The sequence below is a fragment of the Phoxinus phoxinus genome, assembly GCF_949152265.1.
Source record: "Phoxinus phoxinus genome assembly, chromosome: 21".
Taxonomy (NCBI): Eukaryota; Metazoa; Chordata; class Actinopteri; order Cypriniformes; family Leuciscidae; genus Phoxinus; species Phoxinus phoxinus.
In genome coordinates, this window is record NC_136896.1 from 1,672,623 (window position 1) to 1,696,639 (window position 24,017).

General features: G+C 37.5%; 1 protein-coding gene across 1 annotated transcript in view; it reads left to right on the forward strand.

The window, feature by feature from the left end:
• The window catches only part of LOC306989397 (zinc finger MIZ domain-containing protein 1), a 48,211-nt gene that overhangs the window by 13,927 nt on the left and 10,267 nt on the right, over window positions 1-24,017 (forward strand). Inside the window, exons 2-13 of the mRNA XM_079595091.1 lie at window positions 5,985-6,052; window positions 10,249-10,368; window positions 11,696-11,809; window positions 12,849-12,954; window positions 17,719-17,857; window positions 17,940-18,054; window positions 19,276-19,469; window positions 20,197-20,374; window positions 20,812-21,018; window positions 22,136-22,546; window positions 23,656-23,715; window positions 23,796-23,964. Coding sequence (XP_079451217.1) covers window positions 10,300-10,368; window positions 11,696-11,809; window positions 12,849-12,954; window positions 17,719-17,857; window positions 17,940-18,054; window positions 19,276-19,469; window positions 20,197-20,374; window positions 20,812-21,018; window positions 22,136-22,546; window positions 23,656-23,715; window positions 23,796-23,964 — 1,762 coding nt within the window. The 5' untranslated portion in view covers window positions 5,985-6,052; window positions 10,249-10,299. The remainder of the gene's footprint in view (window positions 1-5,984; window positions 6,053-10,248; window positions 10,369-11,695; window positions 11,810-12,848; window positions 12,955-17,718; window positions 17,858-17,939; window positions 18,055-19,275; window positions 19,470-20,196; window positions 20,375-20,811; window positions 21,019-22,135; window positions 22,547-23,655; window positions 23,716-23,795; window positions 23,965-24,017) is intronic.

A 24,017-nucleotide genomic window follows, 5' to 3' on the forward strand; every position in this document is an offset into this window, starting at 1 on the left:
TATAATTTTACAGGTATTATTTATGCTCTAGCAGCAACATCACACACTAGCTAAAGTTTATGGGATCACGAAGAACAGGACCTTTAAAGGTGAACTATGCAGGTTTTTTACCTTAACTGAACAGCTTCGGAGTCATTGGGATGGTTATATTACTTTTTTTCGGGTTGAATGGTGGTCGTCTTGCACCCCCCCCCATCGCCTGTGAGCGGAAAACCACACTTGCAACTTTGGGCCGCCGGCCGGCGCGTCAGAAAGCATCGCGTGATATCAGGTCTCGTGATGTAACGAATTGCTTTATGGCAAAAAAAAATCTGCTACAATTCTGTCATTATTGTATCTGGTATCTGAGAGTCGCCAACGAGTGTTTTGACAGTGTTGTCCAATATCTATTCTGAAGCTGTAGGGGGCGCTCTGTAGAGAAACCTGCGAGAATACAGCGAAGAAATTCCCGAAACTGCACAGCCCTGCTTTATATTTCAGTTCTTGCGTTTCCTGGGAGTCGAACCCATGACCTTGGCGTTGCAAGCTACTACTGTTTGAGCTACAGTATTTACCATCGTATATTCTGCATAATTGGATGTTTTTAAATAAACACTGACAAAAAACTATGCAAGTTTTGGGGCTGGACGATATGATTATATATAGCCTATAATATTGATGTCAGTGATCACATGGATTTAGACTTGTATTGTATTTATATAGAGCGTTCACAGGCAAATTTGCATTACTGGTATGTATTTCCCAGTGTGTATTAGCTAGGGACGGTGTGTGTGTGTGTGAGGTGTTATTCTACTTAAAGAAATCAATTCCACTGCAGCTGGTACCTTCCTCCTGGTGTCTTTATGGCCTGTTTGCAGTTCTGACTCCATTGATTTTTTTTCTCCCCCTTATTCTTGCTTCAGGCTCAGAGGAGCATGTGATGAATGGCTGGAGGTGTCGGAAAGATCTGGAATTAGAGAGAGAGAGAGAGAGAGAGAGAGACTATTCCTTCCCATTATGCTCTAATGCATCATCTACACACACACACACACACACACACACACACACACACTGCTCTCTTTTGGAGGGATAGATGCAGGAATGATTGGAAGTTGTAAGCTGTGACATTCTCAGACACAGAACACTCTCCCGTTTGGAAAGTGCTTCGGCAGCTGTTTCTCACGGGATGCCGTTAGTTACACGTTGTGTATTTAAGCACATAAACATTGACATTTAACATCATTATTTATTCATGGGATTATGTACAATCGAGGGTCTTGTCACCCTGACAGAGTTTATTGTGTGGTAATGACCTGTGCATTATCTGCTTATTTCCTGACTAATTGCCAAGTAGTGAACTTAATGTGCTAACTAACTAAAGGAGGATTATAGAATGACGGGACACTCGTTTATACGACACTTTATTCAACGGGAAGAACAGCTCGTTCAGCTCGTCATATTACGCTATTTCTACGTCAGTGCACACATGCAGTAGCCTGGAAATCCAGACAAAAATCTGAAAGATGAATGGTCTGGTGTCGATTAATGAAAATCGGCCAGCTCGAGGGGCGGCACCAAGCATGCATTTGAAAATCTCACAGCACGCAATTGGCTAACACTACCACCAATCACAACAATACATGGCGCGACGCCCCGTTACCTGCGGAGTAGTAGTGGGAAGTTCGGATCATTTTACTGACTCGGATCTTTGAATCTCGTTCAGCAAAATGAACGAATCTTTTTTCGAGTAATTTCGTTAATTTCAGCATAATATAATTAAAATGTCATGTTAAATAGCCCAACACATCTAGTACTGAGGAAAATGTTGATTACATTTGAAACGTTGGGTTCAACTTAAGTTACCTCACCTCCTGATCCACGGCCTTCTCTCTTTTGCAACTTCACATTGATCACGTCTCTGTTCCCGCCTCTCGTGTCTGTCTTCGGGTTCGAACTTGAGCGGAGCTAACTGGTAGATTAGACTCTTGCCGCATCCGGTCTGCAAAACGGCAAAAACTTCCTTCTTGCAAAGGAACGATTCGAGCGCTGTCTTCTGTTCCTCTTTTAGAGATAAAGTCTAAATCTTTCATTGTAGCGCCCAAAGCCGTTTCAAACAACTGGTGTTCATCCACAGCCATTTTGCAATGTTTACTAATAACTTCGACGTCACGGCGCTGTCGTCATCTGTTTAGCTTACCTCTGGCCCGCCTATATCAGATAACCCGATGTGATTGGTGCTGCTCAGATAGAGGAATATATTTAATGAGCATTATTACTCGACACCAGAGCAACTCGCTGAGCAAATTCAAATTGTGCTCTCGTGAGAACTCTGGAGTTCCAGGGTACGTGTGCAGTCCTTTCAGTTTCGGTTTTCAATCCGATCAAGTGTTGTTTTCATGTTCTCTCGATCAGATTAGAAAAGGAATAAACCGTCCCTTTCAATCCGATCGAAATGCAATTTGGTTCGCCCAATCGGATCGATTAAAGTGTTTACATGAAAGATTTTCAGTCCGATTGAGCCGTCAATCCGATTACTAATTTGGTTTTATTTGGTTGCAAATAACTTGGTTTTATTTGGTTTGGGATTATTTGGTTGCATGTAAACGTATAGCCACTGTGTGCACGACATGTTGTGTATTTAGGCACATAAATATTGACTTTTAACATACAGGTGAAACTGGAAAAATTTGAATATCATGCAAAAGTTCAGTAATTCAACTTAAAAGGTGACACTAATATATTATATAGACTCATTACATGCAAAGTGAGATATTTCAAGCCTTTATTTGTTATAATTTTGATGATTATGGCTTACAGCTTATGAAAACCCCAAATTCAAAAAAAAAATCATAAGATTTTCATAAGCTGTAAGCTCATAATCATCAAAATGATAACAAATAAAGGCTTGAAATATCTCACTTTGCATGTAATGAGTCTATATAATATATTAGTGTCACCTTTTAAGTTGAATTACTGACTTTTGCATGATATTCACATTTTTCCAGTTTCACCTGTATTTATTTATTCATGGATTTATGTACAATCGAGGGTCTTGTGCGAGCCTGAAAGAGTGTATTTTGTGGTAATGACCATCTGCCTGTACATGATCTGCTTATTAACTAATGTGCATGCCATGAGACGCCGGTTGCGTCAGTCTGAGATGTGGCTCGTATGATTAGAGCATTAGTCCGAGAAACCGTGCGAGATGTGCATAAATCTGCAGTGATCTGTGAAATTAAGTGACTGTCCTTAAACACAAGAAACTCTAAAAATAACGACCTCCAGAGAGAGAGAGAGAGAGAGAGAGAGAGAGAGAGTCTCACATTCCTGCGTGTTCTTCTGTCTGAACTCCTGCTGGAAAATGATAAATTTAGCCGTGAATCTCGTCTGATGGACGCGGGTGTTTGTTTGGACGTGTGGAAACTGATCCGCTTCTTTCCTCGGTCCGTTTATGGCTACGATCTGCTGCCTCACTGTTTATTAGATTAATAAATCACACACTGTAATGTTTCATAATGATGATTTTGCCTGCTGTTGACTTAGGCAACATTTTAAATGTTGTCTCTTGACTTTTAACACCATAATGCATTGCAAAAAAGTCCATCCAAGATTGTGGGAGTGAGATAAACATTGATTCTTAATATATTTAATTCGTATTCAATACGAACAGAAATTCAAATATGACTATTTTAATCAACGTTTGTGCTTTCAGGCTCATTATGACAGACAGAGCAAAACATTCCCCTCACATCATCTCATTAATATTCAAATTGGCAGTATGAATATTCAGAGTTATTTAAATGAATGAGTTCAAATATTATATTAGATTAAATCTAATAATAATAATAATATGTTTGATTTATATAGCGCCTTTCCCAAGCTCAAGGACACTTCACAATAACATTAAGGAACAAATAGTCAGTTCAAACATAATAAATGGACAGTAGATTAGACATATAATATTTGAACTCAGTCTTTTAAATATTTCTGAAAATAAACTTTATTGTCAATGTGCAGTACAAAGCCAAAACAGAAGAATATAACCAGTTGTGCATATATACATATATATGTATATTTACAAGTATTATATGAATACACATAGGCCTACTAAATCATATATTCTGTATGATGGTATATATGAATATGGTAAGCATTCATTATGATTGTATATGAATATGGTAAATGTTTAATATGATGGTGAATGAATATGGTAAACGTTAATTATGATAGTATGAATATGGTAATTTCTGTATGACAGTATATGAATATGGTGGTAATCATTCATTATGAGAGTATATGAATATGGTAATCATTTAATATGATGGTGTATAAATATAGTAAACGTTTAATATGGTGTATGAATATGGTAATCGTTTAATATGGTGTATGAATATGGTAATCGTTTAATATGATGGTGTATGAATATGGTAATCGTTTAATATGGTGTATGAATATGGTAATCGTTTAATATGGTGTATGAATATGGTAATCGTTTAATATGGTGTATGAATATGGTAATCGTTTAATATGATGGTGTATGAATATGGTAATCGTTTAATATGGTGTATGAATATGGTAATCGTTTAATATGATGGTGTATGAATATGGTAATCGTTTAATATGGTGTATGAATATGGTAATCATTTAATATGATGGTGTATAAATATAGTAAACGTTTAATATGGTGTATGAATATGGTAATCGTTTAATATGGTGTATGAATATGGTAATCGTTTAATATGGTGTATGAATATGGTAATCGTTTAATATGATGGTGTATGAATATGGTAATCGTTTAATATGGTGTATGAATATGGTAATCGTTTAATATGATGGTGTATGAATATGGTAATCGTTTAATATGATGGTGTATGAATATGGTAATCGTTTAATATGGTGTATGAATATGGTAATCGTTTAATATGGTGTATGAATATGGTAATCGTTTAATATGGTGTATGAATATGGTAATCGTTTAATATGATGGTGTATGAATATGGTAATCGTTTAATATGATGGTGTATGAATATGGTAAACGTTCATTATGAGAGTATATGAATATGTAATAATCATTCAATATGATGGTGTATGAATATGGTAATCGTTTAATATGGTGTATGAATATGGTAATCGTTTAATATGGTGTATGAATATGGTAATCGTTTAATATGGTGTATGAATATGGTAATCGTTTAATATGGTGTATGAATATGGTAATCGTTTAATATGATGGTGTATGAATATGGTAAACGTTCATTATGAGAGTATATGAATATGTAATAATCATTCAATATGATGGTGTATGAATATGGTAAACGTTTAATATGGTGTATGAATATGTAATAATCATTCAATATGATGGTGTATGAATATGGTAATCGTTTAATATGGTGTATGAATATGGTAATCGTTTAATATGGTGTATGAATATGGTAATCGTTTAATATGGTGTATGAATATGGTAATCGTTTAATATGGTGTATGAATATGGTAATCGTTTAATATGATGGTGTGTGAATATGGTAATCGTTTAATATGGTGTATGAATATGGTAATCGTTTAATATGATGGTGTATGAATATGGTAAACGTTCATTATGAGAGTATATAAATATGGTAATCATTCAATATGATGGTTTATGAATATGGTAAACGTTAATTATGATAGTATATAAATATGATAATCATTCAATATGATGGTGTATGAATATGGTAAACGTTTAATATGGGGTGTGAATATGGTAAACGTTCATTATGAGAGTATATAAATATGGTAATCATTCAATATGATGGTTTATGAATATGGTAAACGTTAATTATGATAGTATATAAATATGATAATCATTCAATATGATGGTGTATGAATATGGTAAACGTTTAATATGATGTATGAATATGGTTGTTCATTCTTTATTACTCTGAAACTATTTCTTTAAGGAACATTTTGAAAATGTAATTTACTTGCATTGCGGCTGTAGCTAATCAGCGCTTGGTGTTTTCTTTCAGGTCCGATGAGCAGCTGATGGATTCGTAGCATATTCCTGTTCGGTCCTGTGGACGCAGAACACACGCAGGTGAGAATTCAGCTATCGTGGGTCAAAAATGTGTGTGTGGGACGTTTAATCCTCCAAGTCTGGATGAGAAACACTCGTCAGAGGAGTGTGTGGCTGTAAACACACCTTTGTTTTAGAAGTTAGAACATGTTTGTTCCAAATATTTCATGTAACATGTATTTCACGTAATACGTGTTGCTGCATAAACGGACTAATTCGGTTTGCAAAATCTGGTTGTTGTTTACCCGAACCGGAAAATGATGGAGACTCTTTTGATTTGAGACTGTAACTAGCAAACACCTCGAGTTTTGAGCTCACTTACAGTAACACTTTACATGATAAAGCCTATTATGTATAATGCATTATAAAGGTATTCATAATGTATGTTATAATGCATTATATCTTTTCATGAATAATTGTAACTAACCAAAGTTAAAATTAGGGCTGTCAAAAGATTAATCGCGATTAATCGAATCCAAAATAAAAGTTTGTGTTTACATAATATATGTGTGTGTGTACTGTGTATAATTATTATGTATAAATACACACACATTCATGTATATATTTAAGAAATATTTTCATTTATATACTGTATATACATTTATATAATTTATATTATATATAAATATTTTATATATAAATAACACATGTTTATTAAATATATACATGCATGTGTGTGTATTTATATATACAAAATAATTATACACAGTACACACACATATATTATGTAAACACAAACTTTTATTTTGGATGCGATTCATCTTTTGACAGCCCTAATTAAAATGCATTATAATATTTGCAGATTCAATCTGAAATTGGTTGTTTGTCATGTTTTTTAATGCATTATACTTTATAAATGTGTAAAAAATACATATCTGTGGTTACAATTATTCATACAAACATACAATGCATTATAATGTGCATTACAATTAGGGCTGTAACGATTAATCGCGATTAATCGAAATCCAAAATAAAAGTTTGTGTTTACATAATATATGTGTGTGTACTGTGTATAATTATTTTGTATATATAAATACACACACATGCATGTATATATTTGAGAAATATTTGCATGTATATACTGCATATATATTTTTATATGATTTATATTATATATAAATAGAACTATTTTATATATAAATAACACATGTTTATTAAATATATACATGCATGTGTGTGTATTTATATATACAAAATAATTATACACAATACACACACACATATATTATGTAAACACAAACTTTTATTTTGGATGCGATTAATCGCAATTAATCGTTACAGCCCAAATTACAATGCATAATTACTAAATACTTTTAGAATGCCTTATAAAGTGTTAAATATAATATATATATATATAAACCATAATGTAGAAATCTTCAATGATAGAAAATGTAAAAACATCAAATGAAACTGGAGCGTGTGCATGTATTGCAACACATGACTGCGTTTGTTTGCATATGTTGACACATGACTCATGAACGTGTGTGTGTGTGTGTGTGTGTGTGTGTGTGTCTGCAGCTGCTGATGTATATTAGGTCGTATAATAGACTGTGTGTGTGTGTAAACTACGCAGTCAGAACAGTGTGTTATTGTTGAGTGTGTGAACAGTGTCTATTGTGAGCAGCAGTGACGACGCCTCGATCTCTCTCTCTTGTGTCTGTGCATGTTATGAACTTGTTTATATTAACGCCAGCATGGAATAAAAATTGACTACTTGCTTTGTTAATACACATTCCTGTGGTCTTATAATAATGCATGCTAAAAAAAATCTACTGTAATAAATTGCAACCTTTACTTTTTCAATCTCTCTCATGTTGAACCACCTGACATAAAAAACATGCTTTCCATGTAAAAAAAAAAAGAAAGTCCTGACCTACATTTGTTGAATATCCAGTTTCACTCTGAGAGTGTCGTGTTTTTATTCCGGGGCAAATCTGTCCTGTGTCCGTCCTCCGCGTCATTTACATATGAAAACACGAGTGATGACATCATCATCATGAGGAGAGAGAATAAAGAATGAGAAACAGTGAAAAGACTCTGGAAGTATTACAGGTGAAACTGGAAAAATTTGAATATGGTGCAAAAGTTCATTTATTTCAGTAATTCAACATAAAAGGTGAAACTAATATATTATATAGACTCATTACATGCAAAGTGAGATATTTCAAGCCTTTATTTGTTATAATTTTGATGATTATGGCGTACAGCTTATGAAAACCCCAAATTCAAAATTAAAAAAGTTTTCATAAGCCATAATCATCAAAATTATAACAAGTAAAGGCTTGAAATATCTCACTTTGCATGTAATGAGTCTATATAATATATTAGTTTCACCTTTTATGTTGAATTACTGAAATAAATGAACTTTTGCACCATATTCAAATTTTTCTAGTTTCACCTGTATGTTTTTTTATGTTCTATGTGTTTTTTTCTTTCTTTCTTCTATTCAAGCTTTAAAAGGAGAATAAAAGTGGCATGCACACAGAGTGAATGTACTGTAAATGTGATCTGAAAATATGCTTTCCTCTGTTAAATTTCCACAAAAGTTACAGAATTATCAACTACACGTATTTACAAACTCATGAGTAGATGTGAAGATGAGCGTGATGTGCTTCCAGTGGCAGAAGACGCAGCGCTTCACGGCTCAGACGCTCATGTTGGTCTCTACACCCGTTCCTGTCTGAGCCTGTAAAACTCTCTCCTTCCTCTGACAGGAAGGGCCTCATTTCCTGAGGCTGATGTGAATCAGAGGCACAGAGGGAAACGCTCCGGCCGCTCGGCTTTCAAACGCTCTCGTCAATTAATATTTCAGAGCTCCAGACTAACATTTGAGAGCACGCTCTGCAGAAACTGATTTTGGTAGCATCGCACATGTAATATTAATATAATATGTGACCCTGGACCACAAACCCAGTCTGGAGCCGCACGGGTATATCTGTGGCAATAGCCAACTATACACTGTATGGGTCAAAATTATCCATTTTTCTTTCATGCCAAAAATCATGAGGATATTAAGATCATGTTCCATGAAGATATTTAGTAAATGTCCTACCGTAAATATATAAAACATGTATTTTTGTGAGTGAATGCAGCACAATCGTGAACATGAATGCACAACTTTAAAGGAGATTTTCTCAATGTTTACATTTTTTTGCTCCTCAGATTCCAGATTTTCAATAGTTGTGTCTCGACCAAATATTGTCCTATCCTAACAAACCACACATCAGTGGAAAGATTATTTACACAGCTTTCAGATTATATATACATTGAAATTTCAAAAAATTTACCCATGTGACCCAAATTGGTTTTGTGGTCCAGGGTCACATATGATTACATGTTTTATCTCATAGAAATGCACATTTGACAGTAGCTTGAGCTACGAAAATGGTAATCGTTCAGTTCTATGGTATGAATATGTTGTTTTTTTTTATTAACTGTTTTGTATAATTTCATGCTGATTTATGTTCTGAAGTTCTTCAGAAATGCATCTACACAACTTTATTTCCCCCCATTTTCCCTCCATGTGTTCATTGTGTCTTCATACTTTTAGCATGTTTATTTTCTTCCTCATTCTTGCCGTCTGCATTACAGTGATGATTGTAATCCTCTTTAATCCAGCATGTGTGTCACTGAGGAGCCGGTGCAGCTTTAGCACGTGTCTCGTGTCTTTCATTCAGTGATGCAACACAAACCAGTTACTGACGTTCACACAACACTACAGGAAACACTCCCTGTGTGTGTGTGTGTGTGTGTGTGTGTGTGTGTGTGTGTGTGTGTGTGTGTGTGTGTGTGTGGCCTGTCTCAGCACATCATCTGCTAGTTACGCAAGTGTTCCAGTCGCCACAGTCTGACACACACAGCTGATAGTTGCGAGTACACGAGAGATCCCGCTTATACCGTTCATTCACACTATAAATATCACTCTCCATCAGAGACAGATGATGTAAACGGGATATCATGTGATTATGGAATCGGCTCTCATACTCTGACCTGATTTCATTATTTTACTGCAGACACAGAAATGCTTCCTGCATAACACACACACACACACACACACACACGTTTATCTCAATGTTGAATAAATGTACTTCTTCATGCTGTAAATAATGAAGAAAAGATGCAAACTAAAGTATGACAGATGAGAAATTATATTTTTTTACTTATTTGCGTCTGATAATCTTATCTGCCACGGTGTCTAAATGGTGTGTGTTTTCCAGGGACTGAGTGTTGATGGCTGTGCGATAGGGACAGAGAGACGGTCCTGAAGGATGAATTCTCTCCCGTCCATGGACAGACACATCCAGCAAACCAACGACCGGCTCCTCTGCATCAAACAGGTGAGAGAAAACAGATGCGAGACCTTTTACAAAGTCTTGATGTGTTTCCAGGCTCTACTAGAACAGGTTTTCCTGCTTGAATGTTGATTATTCTCCTCATATCCTCCATTGTTGCGGCTCCTCTCTTCCCAGTCTGTCAGTAACGCTCTGTTTACTTCCTGTCTCTATGAAGCCCCTCCTTCTGAAAAGCACACTGTGCTCTGATTGGTCGGTTAGAGCAGTGTGTTGTGATTGGTCGAGCGCTTTGAGTGTGTTTGGGAAATGTCCCGCCCCTTCCCATAACCGCCAGTTTAACACACTACTAAATAACTCAACCAGGCCCCGCCCCTTTATTCTGCGTATTAATTATTATAATGAGGAATATTGTGACGTGTTCGTTCCCAGAAGAAACTCAAGACTACAATGGAGGCGTTTCAGGAGTTCAGAAACACTGACGCTCATATAGAGAAGAACTGGAGCTTTTTCATCCTCAAAGATCAACATTACACACTAAAGAAAGATGAAGATGGGGAAAAAGCAGAATAGGTGCTCCATAAAAACACTTTTAGGATCTTCTCATCTTATGTCAGTGTTTCTTCATCACAGCTGTGAGACGTCAAGATGTCATTATTGAGATCATGTCAATCATTCAGGATTCACTGCTTCTGCATTTACAGTGAGAGAGTGTTTTGATAGGTTTATAAGTCATTCTCAGCGCTGTGACGCCCCCTACAGGACACCTGGAGAGCAGATTTCACACTATTATTAGACTTTATTACGGGCATATACTCTCAGGAACAATACACTGATTTTTTTTGCTAATCTACATTTTTTTGTAGATTAGTAATGAATATTTCACACATTAACTAATACATTAATAACTAAGTGGTTTGTCATACGTGACCCTGGAGCACAAACTCAGTCTGGAGCCGCACGGGTATATCTGTGGCAATCATTGTATGGGTCAAAATTATCCATTTTTCTTTTATGCCAAAAATCATGAGGATATTAAGATCATGTTCCATGAAGATATTTAGTAAATTTCCAACCGTAAATATATAAAACATGTATTTTTGTGAGTGAATGCAGCACAATCGTGAACATAAATGCACAACTTTAAAGGAGATTTTCTCAATGTTTACATTTTTTTGCTCCTCAGATTCCAGATTTTCAATAGTTGTGTCTCAACCAAATATTGTCCTATCCTAACAAACCACACATCAATGGAAAGATTATTTATTCAGCTTTCAGATTATGTTTAAATCTCAATTTCAAAAAATTTACCCATGTGACCAGGGTCACATATGAACTTGTGTTCTTATGATTGTGTGTGATTTTCTTCTATCAGCACCTGCAAAATCCAGCGAACTTCCTGACGGCGGCGACGGAGCTGTTGGACTGGTGTGGAGATCCTCGAGCGTTTCAGAGGCCCTTTGAGCAAAGCCTGATGGGATGCCTAACGGTGAGGTCATTTCCCTTTCAGTCGATTAACCAATCCGCATTCATCTGCTAGTTAGTAATGAGAACAATCTATTTTTCTGCGACGTCGCGCTGGAACAACAAACACAAAGTGTGGCGATGATAATCTCAGGCACTGTTTATGTGCTTTATTTAATGTTAAAAGCGTGTCATGTGACTTTGAATATCATTTAGTGCTCCAGCTTTGTAGCTGTAAAAGCAACACTGGAGAATTCACCTCAGATCTTGAAATTAAACAAATGGAAACAAGAACGTTTAAACTGAACAAAAAGTGTATTATTTGACAGATTGTTTTAGTAACTCAGTGGCCTATGTGTTTGAATAATGTTTAAATGGTGTAATATTTGTGAATTTGATTATGTACTTATCCATTTTCTTGCGATTGCCGTCAAGAGACTCCGCCCACACATTGTTCTGATTGGCTGTGGGTTTTGAGACTCCGCCCACATGATGTTCTGATTGGCTGTGGGTTTCCAGACTCCGCCCGCACACTGCTTTGATTGAGCTTTGATTGATTTTGACGCATCTTGCATTCGCGTCTATTGTGGACAGACAATCTTATCTTATCGCGTCTGGTTAGGACACGGTGTCAGACTCTCTGAATGAACTCAGTCACGTCTGATTGTGCCGATGTGAACTCTGACATGTTTCTACAGCAGAGAAAGAGCAGAAATCTCTAAGCTGCATTTAAGGAGAATGTGGAACGACGGCTAAACCAAACCTCCCTCACATGTTTAATTATGTGCTTTACACACACATATATCTCTGTCTGATGTGTTTAACTATAATTAAGACGCAGATATGAGGGACGTCTGTGTTTCAGAGGGAGTCGGGCCTCAGGGTGTGGTGTTCAGCGCATAAGCCGACCTGATGACGGTTTGCAAATCAGGAGAGAGATTTAATTCCCAGAAACCCCACAAACCACAACCACCCTGTGCAATTTTACTATGACAAAACATGCATGAATGCTGATATTTCAGTGATGTTTGAATATGGTGTGTGTGTGTGTGTCTCTCTGTCAGGTGTTGAGTCGTGTGGCGGGTCAGCAGGGCTTCGACATGGACCTGGGGTATCGGGTGCTCGCCGTTTGTGCAGCAAACAGGGACAAATTCACCCCCAAATCAGCAGGTGAGACTCTCCAGGATCATCAGCACCCGTTTCTGAGACTTGGTTGATTATGATTTCACTTTTCTAACTGTAGTTAGTGTGTAATGTTGCTGTTTGATCATAAACAACATCTGTAAAGTTACAACGCTCAAAGTTCAGAGCAAAGGGAGATATTTGCTTTTAAAGAAATCACTTTTTAAGAACTACAACAAACGGCTGGTAGAGACTAAACGAGCTTCCTCCCGGGTTAGTGACATCACAAACCCTAGAATTTACATAAACCCCGCCCCCTGAACACCATTTATAGATTATCAAGACAGAATATGCTAATCAGTGACTAGAAGATAACTACACATAATCTACATAAATTCATCAACTAACCATTCAGAAATGTCCTGTTCTTCTACATGTCACTTCTTCTTGAGTCTCTCCATCATTCTGACTCCGGTTTGAACATAAAAGGCTAAAAGTTTTTGAAATGTTCAGTGTGTGTGTGTAAAAGAACACGAGCTCTTGAAGCTCCGCCCCCTGTGCCGGGAGCAGTTGCTCATTTGCATCTAAAGGGACAGACACAAAACGGTGTGTTTTTGCTCACCCTCAAAAAGTGACAATTTTAACATGCGATATAAAAATATCTGTGGGGTATATTGAGCTAAAACTTCACACACACACTGGGGACATCAGATACTTATTTTACATCTTGTGAAGAGGGCATTATACCACCACTTTAATTACACAGCGTGACGTCAGAGCCCATATGAACACATGAGTCTATTTCATTATTTTTTTCAATGCTTTTGCTGGACCAGATGCTCCGCACAACCATGACGTAACTAACTACGTTACTGTATCAACTAAACACAAAGAAGCATTGCACATCATGGTCTGTTTTTGAGTTTTAACATTGAGAAGATATTTTAACATTTTAACTTCCAAAGTAATTTAAAACAGTCTTTATGCTTAAAGGGATAGTTCATCTAAAAATGAAAGTTCTGTCCTCATTAATCTCCCTCGTGTCGTTTTAAACCTGTATAAGTTTCTTTCTTCTGCTGAACACAAAAGAAGACATTTTGAAGAATATGGGTAACCAAACTGTTGCTGGACCCCATTGACTTCAATAGTGTTTTACTATTATTATTATTTTTAAAGAAACTCATACAGGTTTAAAACAACTTGAGAGTGAGTAAATGATGACAGAATATTTTTGGGTGAACTATCCCTTTAATATACAATAAATAAAATTCTGTCATCATTTACTTACACAGCGTGACGTCAACAATAAAGTTGTTTATTTCTCACTCTCAAGTTGTTTTAAACCTGTATGAGTTTCTTTTAAAAAAAAATTTTTTTAAAAAATAAGTGACTCAAGCTACTTTATTGTTTTCAGATTTTATTTGCAAACATCATATATATGAATTATTTACACAGAATTTTATTTTGGGGTGAACTATACCTTTAATTTACAATAAATAAAATTCTGTGTAAATAATTAATATATATATATGATGTTTGCAAATAAAATCTGAAAACAATAAAGTAGCTTGAGTCTGGGTTATTATAGTAAACTAAAACTATTAATAACATTTCTGTTAATAACTGAAATAAAGCTAAAATATAAATATTACTTGAAAAACGTAAACTGAAATAAGTAATGAAAAAAACTGCTAATAAAATAAATAAATAATAAAACCTGAAATAGAATTGAAATAAACCTAAATAGCAGTATTTAAAATAATAATAATACAATTACAAAAGTACTTAAGTCAATTAAACTAAAGTTAACATAAAAAAAGTAATTAAAAATAAGTAGCTTTAGTGAATGCCAGCCTATTCTAAATGATGATATACTAATATAAAACTAGAAATGATGTATCCGACAACTGATTTTACATCACATTGCGTCTCTAATCGCTGCATTGGGCGCTTCTAGTGTAAACAGAATTATTAATTATAATGAGAGCGTCTAATCTTGTATATTGAGTCGGACTTTGTCTTCTTGTGTGGATGTAAACGGGGATCCACAGTTTTACGGCTCCTGCGGTTCTCTGATGTCCGAGTGATTCCCGTCGGGTGTTTGCTGGACTAAACTCACTCTGGGATAAACTATCTTACTGTCTGAGAATGATTCTGGTTTACAGCTGTCTGATGTCGGTCTAGACGGGGTGTGTGTGTGTGTGGGGTTTTCATGAGAAACTGTGATCTCTGTAATCCGAGAGTTTGACACTGACACGTACTGTATGATGAGCGGGGGTTTTAATATGAGGAGAGACCAGCGAGCGCCCGCAGGAGATCACGGTACACTTTAAGATCATTTAATACATGACTCTCTCTCTGCATTCTGATCAACTCTGGGGCATTCTGTGCTCAAATGTGATTAAGTATTTAATAGATATGCTAATTTCTGTCTTCCCAAAATGAAAAATAATTTAGACTCAAATCAGTATTCACGTCCATTTAGTTTATTTATTCGATTTATTCAGTAGCCGTGGGAGTAATAAAGTGTAGACTACTATATTTCTTGGTTGCTTTAAAGCAGAAATCATATATATATATATGCAACACATGTACATATTTACACTCTAAAAAATGCTGTGTTGTTTCAACCCAAATTTGGGTCAAATATGGACAAACCCAGCCATTGGGTTACATTTTTTAATTAAAAATGTTAACCCATCGGTTGGGTTCGTCCATATTCGACCCAAATTTGGGTAAAAACCCCCCAGCATTTTTTAGTGTATATACATATATCTATTTATTTACATATATTATATCATTTGTATTACCTTTATTACCTCATGCATTCAAACGCATGATATTTGGATACCATTTTGTTAAATGTATGCAAAAATATGCATTTTATATATATATATATATGCATATTTGTATGCATTTAACAAAACTCAATCCAAATAGTTTGATTTGAGTTTGAATGCATGATGCAATAAAAGTAATGCAAAAATATATATATTAAAAACTGTACGTGTACCTTGAATGCAATGTAAATTTGTTTGGATAAAAGCTCTGTATCTCACTGGTGGTTTTCCCGGTGGATCAATCGCTCCTAATTGCTTTCGCTTCAGTAGACGACAAGAATTCCAGCAAGACAGAGACGCTCGACATTAACCCTTCATTTACGTGTGTGTGTGTGTGTGTGTGTGTGTGTGTGTGTGTGTGTGTGTGTGTGTGTGTGTGTGTGTGTGTGTGTGTGTGTGTGTGTGTGTGTGTGTGTGTGTGTGTGTGTGTGTGTGTGTGTGTGTGTGTGTGTGTGTGTGTGTGTGTGTGTGATGAAAGGCCTTTGTAAAGCTCAGACTGCTGGTTTAACTAGTTCAAGCTTGAACGACACAAGCCACTCGTTTAATGGAATGTAAAACACACTCGCGCTGTTTTCTGCACTAAGTGGAAGCATTATAGAGTTAATAGAGCGTTTAAGAGAGGAGATGCCACACTTAAGGGCTTATGTTAGCGGCTTTGAGAGATTTTTGCACATTATATATATATATATATGCATCAGTGTTTCCTTCTGCAGGATGTTCCAACATGGAAACACATTGTTGATGAGCTAATAATTAAGTCATCATAAAAAAAACATTTTAAGATAAAAATAGAACACTTACTACAATAAGATGGAATATTGTGTTTGTTGAACTGCACGCCATGTTACATTAACCAACATCAGAGAACTGCGAACATGCAAATACGATGTTGTATTGTTTACCGGTAAACATTATCTTAAAGTTTCTTTTTTTTTAATTGATTCACAGAGATTAATCAGATTTACCAACTCGAATTGTACTATACTTAACTCTTAATTCAGTGTGTGTGGTGATGATCTCTCTCTCTCGCACTCACTCACTCACTCACTCACTCACTCACTCACACAGATTTCACAGTCTGTAATTTTGTACGGGTGTCTCTCAGGGTAGAAACTGATAGTTAAACTGTGGCTTTTCCTAAATAGAAAATGACAGACATCTGAGTGAAGCTGACAGCAGCCCTCTAGTGTGTGTGTGTGTGTGTGTGTGTGTGTGTGTGTGTGTGTGTGTGTGTGTGTGTGTGTGTGTGTGTGTGTGTGTGTGTGTGTGTGATTCATCAGACTGTAGCTCTGTCCTTGTCCTCTCTGATAGATCACACACACACTTCACACAGTTTTCTGATGGTATTATAGCAGTCAGTCAACGACTGTTAAACCACAAATGTGTTTTTATGTGTATGTTTAGGAGCAGGTAAATCTAGAATTGGGTTAACAACATTGGCTCAACCAATGGCATTAATTGGGGGCGGGGCTTCTCGTTTTGTCGACCAATGGCAGATGGATGGAACATTTGGAACTTGTTTGAAAACCTTTTTTTTTTTTTTTTGTAGTTCCGTTCAGAGAAATCGCACGCTTCACCTTGAATTAATTGAATTAAAACAAAATGTAATATTTTGTTTACTTGCTGCGAATCGACCGTTTTAAGATTTGATTCCACTAACTCGACAAACTCCTTCAGATCCATTTTTAGATTTTTATTTTAGACCTCCAGATTTTTATTTCAAGTGTGTGTTTTAACTGCCTGTGAACCTGTACTACAGATTTATAGTGAAATTTTGTGCTTTTTTGGACTTCAAGAGATGTGTTAATGTTTGAAATATAATTTAAATGGCTAATGTCACGAGGAATCAACGTTCTCTTGATGTTTTCTGCTCAAACTCAAATCTTCATCACCAGTTTAATCTGAGAGATGAACTTGAGGACCTCAGGGAAAGCACCAGATAATATGACCCATTTAATGTGTGTTTGTGTAGCATTGCTGTCCTCGTGGTGTGAGGATCTGGGTCGACTTCTTCTGCTGCGTCATCAGAAAAGCAGACAACCCGATCCATCAGTGGGAAAAAGCCCGATGCAGGCCAACATCAACAACATGAAGCCGGCGCTCTCACACGGGTCAGTTTCTCCCACGCACACACTCATTCTTCACACAGGTTTCCACACATTAACTGTTTACATCCTTTTATTATCTCCATAGTGATGCACCATTTCAATATGACTCCGTTTCCTGGCAACAAAACACCAATCAGCCGCCGGGTTCAGTTTCAGTGGTGACCACCGTATGGGGAGTGACCAATACGACACAGAGTCACGTAAGAATGTGTTTAAATGTGTATTGTGTAATATTTAGGAGGATCTGTTGACAGAAATGCAATATCATATACATAACTATGTTCTCAGTGGTGTTTCAGTGGTTTTCATTACCTTACATAATGAACCGTTATGTTTTTATTACCTTAGAATAAGCCATTTCTATCTACACACACACACACACACCCACACCACGGGTCTCCTTACATCGTCATGTTTCTACAGTGGCCAAAGTAGGACAAACTAAGAGCGCGTTTCATCACCATGTTGTGCGTCATGCGAACATGCTAGCCAAAGTTAGCAAATAAAACAGACACAATGATGAACAAGTAACAATAATAGTCGCAATAATATATTGTTTTACTTAATAATTAAAGGAAGACTCCACTTTTTTGGGAAATAGGCTCATTTTCCAGCTCCCCTAGAGTTAAACAGTTTTACCATTTTCGAATCCAATTTCCGGGTCTGGCGGTAGCACTTTTAGCATAGCTTAGCATAAATCATTGAATCTGATTAGACCGTTAGCATCTCTCTCAAAAAAATTACCAAAGAGTTTAGATATTTTTATCTAATGATATCGCAATGATATTACAAGGTCACATTGGAAGTTACCGAGCTGGGGACTATTTTCAGGCGCTGCGTTATATTATTGCGCTGCTGGTACGGCAGCAGTTCCTGGATTATTACGCAGGAATGAGAGGATAGTTCCTACTAGTTCCTAGTTCCTAGAGGATGTAACTACAGAAGAGTCAAGTTTTAAATAGGAAAAATATCGAAACTCTTTGGTAATTTTTTTTGAGAGAGATGCTAACGGTCTAATCAGATTCAATGATCTATGCTAAGCTATGCTAAAAGTGCTACCGCCAGACCCGGAGATCGGCTGAATGGATCCGAAAACGGTAAAACTGTTTAACTCTGGGGGAGCTGGAGAATGAGCCTATTTCCCAAAAAAGTGGAGTGTTCCTTTTAAGTAAATATAATTTCTTACTTTATCTTTGTAAAGAAACCTCGTTGTTTAACCGGCTACTCTCTGCTGTCTCAGACGACGACATCACTTCCTGTCACCCACTGTAACTTCTGTTGCTTGCAATTCGTAACCTTGCCACTAGATGCCATTAAAAATTACACACTGCACCTTTAACAGCGTTCAGAGCACATGCTGCTGTTTGAGTCTGTGTAGTAACTGTGTGTGTGTGTGTGTGTGTGTGTGTGTTTGTGTTTAGGTGTTGGGGAACCCCATGGCAAACCCAAACAGCCATATGAACCCCATGACTGGAGGAAACGGGGTTATGAACCCGGGACCGTTCACTTCACAGCAGCAGTTTTCCTCCAAGGTTAATCCAAACCAGGCCTACATGCAGCAGGAGATGTACGGGAGATCCGGCTATCCTGGAGGCGGAGGAGGATTCGGGGGCAGGTCAGTGTCTCGCGCTTTTTATTATTCATATCATTAAAAAACAAAAACCTGTCAATCATTTCCAAGCTACGGCGATTTATATCACTTCTCAAACAGAGATACACTATTCTATAAAAATGTATCATCAGAAATTCAGTGTTTTGTATTTTTAAAAAATTGTAAATCAAATTAACTAATTAAAAATGTAAAAAATTAAATACGGTATATTTTTTAGAGCTGTGAAACGATTAATCGCATCCAAAATAAAAGTTTGAGTTTACATAATTTATGTGTGTACTGTGTATAATTATTTTGTATATATAAATACACACACATGCATGTATATATTTGAGAAATATTTGCATTTATATACTGCATATATATTTTTATATACTTAATGTTATATATATAAATAGAAATATTTTATATATAAATAACAAATTTTTCTTAAATATATACATGCATGTGTGTGTATTTATATATACAAAATAATCATACACAGTACACACATGTATTATGTAAACTCAAACTTTTATTTTGGATGCGATTAATAGTTTCACAGCTCTAAAATTTATACAGTAATGCGTGTTACATACGCGTTATACAGTAAATTAATTTTTTTCCGACTGAATTCCACGATTCCGTTCGTTAGAATGTGTTTACTGCAGTCCTGACCTCCCTCTCTCTCTCTCTCTCTCTCTCTCTCTCTCTCTCTCTCTCTCTCTCTCTCTCTCTCTCTCTCCTGCAGTTATGGGGGCGGTCCTAACCAGTCACAGACACGCCCCCCTTCAGACTACAGCCAACCAGCTGCCGCCGCCGCAGCTGCTGCTGTTGCCGCTGCCGCCGCTACGGCGACCGCTACTGCCACGGCAACGGTTGCCGCCCTACAGGAGACGCAACACAAGGACATGAGTCAATACGGCCCGGTGAGGGAGCATCTATAATCCTGACGCAATTATTTCTAAGTGAAAAGTTCAGTTTGAACAAAGCGGCAACCTTCCTGTCTCTCTCTGGAAACCAGGCGTGCCGCACAAGTGCTGGAAAGTGAAGCCAAAGCATCTCGATCGCCCCCTGGTGGCTGGTCGCAGTATAGCTCATAAACCTTGCCTATGAAGTCTAATGGAAACGAAACAATCAAATTACACTTCAAATAATTTTTTTCCAAAGATGTTTTCTGTCATTTTAGGCAAACGCTGATTTAAGTTTAGATGTTAGTTTTTTAAAATAAGTTTGATCTTAGTTCGTTATTTGATGCTATAAAAACGGGAATGATTGACTTGAGTGACAGGTGTCACAACTAGTCGTTTGTCTGCTGTCTGTTAGCGTCACGTCACCTCAGCTAATCCGTTTGTTTGTCTTCTAGATGTGTTCCTCCTTTCAGATGGGACCAAACCAGGCTTACAGCACTCAGTTTGTGAACCAGCCCGGCCCCCGGGGGCCCCCTGGCACCATGAGCATGGGTCAGCCTCGGGCACAGATGGGGTCATACGGGGGTCACACACAGAGGATGCCTCAGCAGAGCTACGGGCCGCGGCCCATGCAGGGGGTGAAGAGGCCGTATCCTGAAGAGGTGAGGAAACCTCATCTTAAAGGGATAGTTCACCCAAAAATGACAATTCTGTCATCATATACTCACCCTCAAGTTGTTTCAAACCTGTATGAGTTTCTTTCTTCTGCTGAACACAACGGAAGATATTTTGTAGAATGTTGGTGAGCAGACAGTTGATGGACCCCATTCATGTATGTATGAAGTCAATGGGGTCCATCAACTGTCTGGTTGATGGACCCCAGAAAGAAACTCATACAGGTTTGAAACAACTTGAGGGTGAGTAAATGATGAGAGAATTTTCATTTTTGGGTGAACTATCCCTTTAAGTCATCTTAAGATATGAACATATCACACCAGTCCTGAGGTCTTTACACTGGCTCCCAGTTACATCTAGGATTGATTGTAAAGTATTATTGTATATATACCCGAATATAAGATGACCCTGAATATAAGACGACCCCCCCATTTTCCAGACTTATTTTTGGGACAAAAAGAGATTTTTGTGGAAAAAATCTGGTTTTCAACTGAAAATAATTTTATTTGAAAATTGCTCTGATAATTCATTCTCTCTCTTCTAGCACACGCGCGCACCTTTCTCTCTCTCGCGCGCGCTCTGCGTCTCGCACGCACCTTTCTCTCTCTCTTTCACTCTGCGTCTCACGCGCACCTTTCTCTCTCTCTTTCACTCTGCGTCTCACGCGCACCTTTCTCTCTCTCTTTCACTCTGCGTCTCACGCGCACCTTTCTCTCTCTCTTTCGCTCTGCGTCTCACGCGCACCTTTCTCTCTCTCTTTCGCTCTGCGTCTCACGCGCACCTTTCTCTCTCTCTCTCGCTCTGCGTCTCGCGCGCACCTCTCGCTCGCTCGCTCTGCGTCTCGCGCGCGCACCTTTCTCTCTCTCTCTCGCTCTGCGTTTCACGCGCACACTTCTCCCTCGCTCGCTCTGCGTCTCGCGCGCGCACCTCTCTCCTTATAAATACATTTCTAATTAATATGCATTTAATAGTACATAAAGTTGCACAACCTATTTTGTGGTGTTTTTTACCTGTAGTTGTCATGCAACTACAATCACTGTAAACCAGACTCGGTGTTCTTATATCTGTGTATGATATGAATGAAAGTGTGTGTTTTTACTCTAGGGGAGCTACGGGCAGCAGTACGGACCAAACGGGCAGTTCTCCTCTCCGCCGGGGCAGTTCTCCTCTTCTCAGGGGCAGTTCTCCTCTTCTCAGGGGCAGTTGTCCTCTCCACAGGGGCAGTTGTCCTCATCGCCGGGGCAGTTCTCCTCTCCACAGGGGCAGTTCTCCTCTCCTCAGGGGCAGTTCTCCTCTCCTCAGGGGCAGTTCTCCTCTCCTCATGGGCAGTTCTCCTCTCCACAGGGGCAGTTCTCCTCTCCACAGGGGCAGTTCTCCTCTCCACAGGGGCAGTTCTCCTCTCCACAGGGGCAGTTCCCGAACCCCGTGGCCAGCAGAAGCCTCTCCTCGCCACATTACCTCGCGCAGAGGACACCGGCACAGTACCAGACCGGCAGCGTGGGACACTTATACAAGGTAACTAACATCACACTGACTTCTAAGACAACGTATTTTAATAAAAAAATACCTTATTACAAGAGAAAAAATCTATTCTGTTACAAATTGTGGTTGATACAATAAGAAGTAACTGTAATACTGGACTAAACACCGCTTGTTGGAGAGGAATGGATACTGCTAGGCTTTAGTTCTACTTGTTAGCAGCCCTGGGTGTCGGTCAGGACACAAGATGGTGCTTCTTTCCAAAGTGTATTGAATATTAGTTTTATGGTAATGTACTAATACTTTTAACACTAAAACGCTAATGAACATCATAACAACAGGCAGGGAGATACTTCTAGATGCGCAGCTGCCTTTCTCTTAGTAATCTTTATTGACGCAGCAAGCGATAACAATAATGCCTCCTAGTGGAAGCATCGGGAATCGCACTCTAAAATAACTATCAAAATAAAAGTCCCACAATAGAAGTCTTCTTTCTCCGGGAGCCTTTTATACACCGCTGTTTTTATTTTATTAGATTAATAAAATAAATAATAATTTATTATAGTTCATTCAAATAAATTGATGATAAAATAATTGATACAATAAAAAGTAACTAATATTGAACTACACACCACTGTTTAATTTATTATATTTTTTATTATTGTAATAACAAATGTAAAAAAAATTAAATAAAATTATTGATACAATAAAAAGTAACTAATGCTGGATTACACACACCACTGTTTTAATAATTTTTTTAATAATAATAAATTGTATTCCATTAATAATTTTTATTAGGATTTACTAAGTATTCATTTATGCAGTCAGCAGACTTTCAAATTCAAAGTGGTAATTTATCCTTTTTATATATTTTTCAATTAATTATTATAATAATTAAATAATATTGATTTAATTTTGTTTATTATAATACATTTTATTATATTTATGTTTAATACATAAATCGCAGATCGGTCTGCGCATCGAACACACTTGTTGGTTCATGTTCTGTGCTCTCATTGGTTGTTCTCATAGTCATGTGTTCCCCCGGATGATGTATTCTGTTTCAAGCTCTTTTTCATGTTCTGGATTTTGTATTTCCATGTTACTAACGTACCAATGTGTCTCTCTGTCCATCTCTACTACAGGAATCCAGTAACAACTTCAACACAGGGACCTTTCAGTACAACCAGTCCAGCATGAACGCGGTATGTTGATCAGATGTCCAGTCAGAGGCAGGTTCAGATGTTTGCCTGTAGTGACGTGTGATATGTTGATGTGTTCGTAGCCTTCGCGGTCGATGGCCGGGTATCCTCTCTCTCCGGTACCGGGAAACCCCACGCCCCCCGTGACTCCGGGAAACAACATGCCACCGTATCTGTCACCAAACCAGGACATAAAGCCCCAGTTTCCTCCTGACATCAAACCCAACATAAACACACTGCCGCCCCCTCCAGGTATGAGCGTCTGTGATGCCTTATGTCTTGTTTTCCTGCACAAATATCTTGTC